The following is a 6,715-nucleotide window of genomic DNA, read 5'->3' as shown; positions in this document are numbered from 1 at the left end:
AACCGAAGCTCAAAAATTCATATCATTTTGCAAAATGACACCCAACATTTTCCGTACGTTTTCTTGGGTTATTAGTGGGTTTCCCTTTCATCATCAATATCTTTTGTTTTTCATTTTTTTTGTGGTTGTTTTCTCTAGGTGGTCTCATAGCAGTGCAAAAGGCTTTTGGGTTCGATTCGTTTGGGGTTCTATATGTTGTTAATCGAAACTAAACATTTTTTTTTTTTAATAATGGGGGGGAGGGCATAAAAACTGAAGCTATCATTCAGGTGCAACCCGCATCCGTGGCTAAATATCTAGGTATATATTGCTATATAATGCTATAATGTAAATTACTATATAATTTGTGTAGTTCTTGCATCTATCGTTAGGGTTAGTTTCGATTTCGGTTTCGGTTGCGGTTACGGTTACGGTTACGGCTTTAGGTATTATTTCTTCAACTCTGTCTTGAGATCCTTGTTTGGTGTCTTAGATATTTACTAACAATGAGCTATATGTGGGGATTGGGGTGGCTATGGGGGCGGGGCTCATAGATAGATAGATAGAGAGATAGATAGATAGAATAGATAGTAAGTAAAAGGAAAGAAAACAAAATGTAAACGAGGTTTTCGATATTTAAAAGCAACGCTTAGATTTTATTATTACACACAAATGTTTGTTGTTTGCTTTCTCATTTTTTTTTTGTTTGTTACTCATTCTCATTCGCCTCAATCATCAATCTTTGCTTTTGTGTTTTTGTAGGTTTGTTGTTTGTTTTTGTTGGTTTTGCACATTTTTCCATAGAATAAATAAAACTTATTGAAATTTGTTAAGAAGAAGTGCTTAATGAACTTAATTAACTTTTCCATTTTTTAGTATTAGCTTCCATTCTCATTTCTGAACATAAAATATAAATTTTTCTCTCGGTCTGTGATTACTTTTTTTTTCTTTTTCTCTTGTTTTCATATATTTGTTGGTTTTGCTTAAAATCTAAATAATTGTATGCAGGTAAGTGTAACTCAAATGTATAACAAATAATAATAATAATAATTATTTAACTTAACTAGTGCCAAATAGGTTTAAAAGTTTTAAAGTAACATACTTAATTAATATTATGTAAAAACTTTTTATTTATCGTTTGTTTAAGATCTTGCAAATCACACCAAAAGAAATAGTTTGTTTTTTCTCGTTATAAAAATTAAACAAATAAAATTTTTTACAAACTAAATAGGGAAAGAAATTTGAAAGAAAAGTAGAGGCAGGGGTTGATGTTGAGGGGGCGTGTTGGTAGGTTAGTAATAGTAAGAAAAAGAAGTTCACTTGCTCGAACCATGACTGACTATGTCTGGGGTTAGTTCTGGGTCGGTTATTTTAGTATCAACAAATTAACAACGAAAACTATTTCACTTCTAGTTTATCCTTTCTGTCTTTGTCTGTCCGTCAGGTTTTGTTTTTTCTGATAATTTTTTTTAGGATTTTCTGATATCTTTTTTTTTGTGTTTAGGTTTATATAAAAATCATAGCTCGCTTAAACTAACCAGCTGCCAAGTGCCCGGCAACTGAGGAGGGAAGTTCTTTGCTCATTTCTAAATGGTTTTCTCTTAGCGTTTCTTTTTTCATTTTTCATGTTTGTTTTTTTTTTTTTGTGGGTTTTCATTTTGCAATTTTTTATACAAGATTTTTTTGATGCTTTTTATTTTTATTATATTATATTTCTCCTCTCGAGTTAATTTGAAAAAAAGGCAACGAAATTATTTACAATATGAAGTTGTTGTGTGTGTGGTTTTCCTTTCTCTAATCGCTAAAGCAAAACTTAACCGAAAACTAATTACAAAAAAATTAATAAATGTTAAAATAGTAGTCGTAAGCGGTAAAAAAGTAATAGAAGTATAAGAATAGGAAGAACTAAGGGCGAAAATTATGTAGAAAGTTGCAGAAGAAAGAGTGATTAGAAGAAAGGTTGCGTAAAACTAGACTAAACAACTATCAAACAATTTAAAAGATAACAATTCTAGGTTTCGGGTTCTACAGGTGTGTTCGTGTGTTGTTTTTTTGTTTTTTAATTTTTTTTTAGGATTCTCTGATTGCGCTCGGAAGAATGCTACGATAAAGGCAAAAAGCTTCGGCTGCAGAGCTTTTGGGACTCTGCCAGTGAGACTTTCTTTTTTTTGGCTATTCTTAAAAACGTTTCGTCTTCTTTTTTTTGTTAGTTTCCATGTTTTTCTTTTCTCTTCCAGTGTTTTTTTTTTTTTTTAGTTAATTTACTGGGTTAGAATTAAATAAATATTTAACCGGAGAACGACACCGCCTTCTGGGCGTGTGGGTGTGTGTGTGTGTGTGTGTGTGAGGGGTGTGCGGGTGTGTGTTTGCTTAATAATTATACTTTGCATATATATTCAGATAGTGTAGGTTTTCATGTCTGCATTACTAAACATTATTAGTAGTTTTAGCATAATTACGATTATTGTAATTTTATCAATAGTTATTATTATTTAATTGTTGTGGTGTCCTCAGGCCAAGTCACAAAATTGTATTTATCATTACACATCTTGGAATTTCGATAGACGTGCACGCAAGTCCATGTTCTCCTGTTTCAACTGCTCCACCTCCTGATGTAATGTTGCATTCTATTTTAGAAATTATTTACAGATATATATTATTTAAAAAATTTTATAGATTTTATGTCAAGGAGTACTCACTTCCTTCTCCAAATAGCGGGCACGCATCGCAATCTGGTTCTCCTTTTGGCGCCGGGCATCGCGGGATCGCTTGGCGGCAATGTTGTTCTTCCGGCGGCGGGCCCAGTACTTGTCGTCCTTGAGCTCATCTGGAACAAATTGCTTGCGTGACTTTTTGATCATCGGCTGCGGCTTGAGCTCCTCGTCGGAGAAGGCTCGGGTCCGCGGATCAAAGTCACGGCCCGAGGAGGCGAACGAAAATGCTGGAATATCAAATACTAAATGTTAACAATGTTTCACAGACTGTTCGTGCTAAATTAAAATCATAATCAAAATCAACCTGAATATTTTTTTTTCGTATTTTTTATTTGAATTATAATTGAAATTGAAAAAGGGTAATTAAAAAATTGAAAAATTTGCACAAATTGGAATGGGAATCATTGGTGGAAGGACAATCATTGTCATTGTCCTTCGTTGTGTGTCTCAATTAACATTTAGCATTTGATAAGACATTTGTGGGTAACTTAAATTAATTTATACACATTTAATAATTTAAGTTAGAGGCAATGTCCATTCCATTTGTGTTTTAAATATATTTTAAATTTACAAAAATCAAAAAGTGTACAATTTTTCTTAAATTAATATCAATGAATAAGGAATCTCTGATTTCTCTAACGATTTTAATCGAACAACTATCGATTTATCGAATGTATCGCGATGGAATATTATACTCACTTGACTCGGCCGGCGATGGAGGATTTAGGGTGTCCGGACTGATGCAGTCGGACGGCGAGGGCGACCGCTCCCGCTTTGTGGTTATGTGGCCCAGGCCGAGCGATAGTCCCGCCGCATGTCCCAGGGAATCGGACCGGTGACCCAGGCCGCCCGAGTGGCCGCCCAGGTGTGTGCCGGGTAGGCCATCAGGTATATTGTTTTCCGACAGGAATTCGTCTAGGTCGGCATACTACAAATCGGAAAATGGGAAAAACCAAAATGAAAAACAGAACACTGAGATGTCTAGGGGGGGTTAGTCACACGATCTCTGAGCTCTGATGATGAGAATACACTTCTCGCACTAAATAAGCAACCGATAACATTCAAGTAAACTGTTTCCGTGTCTGTGTTTTGTCATGACTGTACTCCATAAGAGTGTGTATGTGTGTGTGTGTTGGTGTTGGTGTATAGTGTATAAATTTTGAGCTTGTGTGTATAAATTTTTGACCGTTGGACATTGTATTTAAGGACGCAGCCACTACGCAGCGATGATAGAAATGATACTAACTTGTGTTACCTTGAGGTCGGCATCGTAGGGCAGGGTCTTGTCCCACAGATTGGGCCCAAGAAACGCCGTTTGCGCCTCGACATTCCAGATGTCGCCCTCCTCCTTGTACTTGTCATCCGGGCAGATGATTTCTTTGCTATTCGATGTGGATTTGCCTGCAAAATAGTTGGGAAAGGAACAGAGAAATGCAATTCAATTAGTCACAATGGTCATTAACTGATTAGATTTCGGTCTATAAATATTAAAGGGGCGCCGAGTGTCCCTGATAAGATGGCCGAGACATTGGCTGTTTGCTTTATAAAGTGGGTCAAGTACTCTCTACATTTCTCTATTATATAAACCAATATAATTCTATTGGAAGTGCCTGGGAACGTCGCACCTTTACATGCCACCAGGTAAAAACTATTTCCGCAAAATTTCCGCCAAGCAGCATTTTGGCCACAAAACGGGTTGTAGACAAACAAAAAAAACAAAAGTAAAGATACAAAGAAAAAAGAAAGAAACCAACAAACAAACAAATCACACACACAAAGCAAACAACGGCAAGAGGAAGCATCGGACAGACAGCACACGAAAAGCGAAAGTGAAATTTTTACTGCAGCTTTCAAACTGATTTTTATCGCTTCCAGCAAAAAGAGCAACATTAAAAAAAAAAACCAAAAAAACCAAAAACAAAACAAGTACAAACAAAAGCAACATGACAAAAAATCACTCAAAAAAGCTTTTAGCCCTAATATAAGCCTCTGCGACTGCGCAGCAACTGCTCTGCCGGCAATTGAGCCCGGCTTAGACGCTGCGCAGACGCAGCTGAGCATGATCTTTCTCTGCTTTCGTCGGCTTTGGTCTGCTCCCCACTTCTTTGCTTTGATTTCTTCCACCACCAAAAAAAAATAAAACGTAAAACGAGTTTTCTGGCCACAGACAGTAACAGAAACCAGTTGCCGTCTTTGGTTTCTTCGGCTCGCAATAGTTTCCGCTTTCTTATTCACTCTCACTTTCATTTGCGAATGTTTTTTACAGTTGTTGCTACTGCCGCTTTTTTTTGTGTTTTTTTTTTTTGCATTACCGACTATTGCGAAATTTTATGCCATTTTGCGGCTTGCCTCGTTGTTTCTTATGCTGTGGCGGCAACGGCGGCAAACACATTTCTGGTCGGTGTGCAATGAAGTAATATCTTTTCATTTCGATGTGCTCACCAAACCGTAAGTGAAATGCTCAAGTGTCCATTTCTCCATCACAGTATTGGTGTGAAGTAATATCTGGCAGAGATTAGGACTTGCAGAGATCTGCAATTGCAATGGCTGGGACAACGGGGCGTATGAGTAACTTTTCCGTTCGGCGTTCGTTTTTGACTTTTTAATTAGACACTTGTTGGAAGATTTATTTATTTATGCCAGTTAGGTAGTTGCGGTAAGCAGGCTTAGTACTAAATACCTGTTTTGAAGTTTTTTTCTTTTAAAGCGGGCTTAAAATTGAGAAAGTTTGAGACTTTTTGAGACAAATACTGACTTCCTCTCGAAAAACTATAAATTTTAAATCATGCAAAACTTCAAAAACAATAAATAAACAAAATAAATTGTAAAAAATTTTAAAAACAATAAAAAATAGAACAAAAAATAACTTAAACAATAACCAAATTACCGTTTGCTTTGCAAATGAAACCCAAAAATGGTGATTTCCTGCCTGGAAAACAGAAGAAACGAAAAAGAGAGATAGTAGAAAAGAAATACAATATTGATTCTTCCAAAAAAAAACAGCAAACAAACAAAAAACAAAAGAAAACATTCAAGAACAGCACAAACAAATGCAGGTTAAAATGAGGATCTGACATATAGAGCCCTAAAAGGATGCAAATGAGATACAGATACTTTTACTTTTATTTTATTGTCTTCGATGTTCGATATTCGGATCGGATCTGAATTTATTTCGGTTTCATCGCTTCACTTTCACTGTCATCATCGACATTGTTGATTTGTGTCTTAAGCAGCAGGAATCTGGTCGCTGGTTTTATTTTTAGAAGCGAGCCCCAAAACAGGAATTCAACTTCATCTTCTTCTCCGGCTTTCTGCCTTAGTTTCGATTTCTGTTTCAGTTTCGGTTTCAGTTTCTCTTGCCATTTTAAGTAGGTCAAGCAATTTTTTTTCTGTGTCATCTTTGGGAGCCCTCGCACCTTTTCGGGTTTTTATTTTTATTTTTTTTTTTTACCTTTTCTGGTTGGGGGCATTTAATTTTTTTCACTTCTTTTTCTTTGTTCGTCCAACGAAATTTCTCATTTTTGGTAATTAAAATAATTTGCATAATTTTCGTGCGTTTTTGGTCTGTATTTCACTTTCATTAGAAAGAGATAGGAAGAAACAGAAAAAGATACAAAGACAGAGACAGACCTAGAGAGAGTTCTCTGTCTGCGGGCCTACGACAACAAATTTATTGTTTCTCAGGTGAAAAGCTCTCTGTTCTCTTTCTTTTTTGGTCATAGTTTTTTTTTTTAATGGAGCTGATAATATTATTATTTTTTTTTTGTCAATTTTTGGCTTTGTGGTCTTTGTTGTGTTAATGGTTGGCCACAATTTTTAGTGGACCATGGACTCTAGGTTTTTCAGAAATATGTATATAGTTTTTTTTTCTTTTTTTGGGAATTAAACTTTCACTTTTTTGCCTTTGTTTTGTAGTTTTTTTTTTAGGGGTTTTTAGTATGAAACAGCGTAAAAATTGGTTGCTAGCGGTTTTTAGTTTTTAGTGACAGTGATTTTGATGGATTGCCAGTCGAGGAAGTGGA

General features: G+C 35.6%; 1 protein-coding gene across 14 annotated transcripts in view; it reads right to left on the bottom strand.

Moving 5' to 3' along the window:
- Nucleotides 1–605: 605 nt before the first annotated feature.
- LOC6506783 (hepatic leukemia factor) overlaps nucleotides 606–6,715 on the bottom strand; it is a 53,778-nt gene continuing 47,668 nt past the window's right edge. For 5 of the 14 annotated variants that reach the window (XM_032454698.2, XM_014909413.3, XM_032454694.2 and 2 more), the window contains 5 exons: nucleotides 5,581–5,622; nucleotides 3,940–4,094; nucleotides 3,393–3,621; nucleotides 2,679–2,920; nucleotides 606–2,606 (listed from right to left, as the gene is read on the bottom strand). In XM_032454698.2, the coding sequence (XP_032310589.1) occupies nucleotides 2,520–2,606; nucleotides 2,679–2,920; nucleotides 3,393–3,621; nucleotides 3,940–4,094; nucleotides 5,581–5,622 (755 nt within the window). In that variant the 3' untranslated portion in view covers nucleotides 606–2,519. The remainder of the gene's footprint in view (nucleotides 2,607–2,678; nucleotides 2,921–3,392; nucleotides 3,622–3,939; nucleotides 4,095–5,580; nucleotides 5,623–6,715) is intronic. The other 9 variants (XM_044714880.1, XM_014909416.3, XM_014909417.3 and 6 more) reach the window with 4 other exon arrangements.

Source organism: Drosophila ananassae, chromosome 2R (genome assembly GCF_017639315.1).
Source record: "Drosophila ananassae strain 14024-0371.13 chromosome 2R, ASM1763931v2, whole genome shotgun sequence".
NCBI lineage: Eukaryota > Metazoa > Arthropoda > Insecta > Diptera > Drosophilidae > Drosophila > Drosophila ananassae.
The sequence above is the reverse complement of the archived record's forward strand: the minus strand, read 5'-3'. Positions and strand labels throughout refer to the sequence as shown.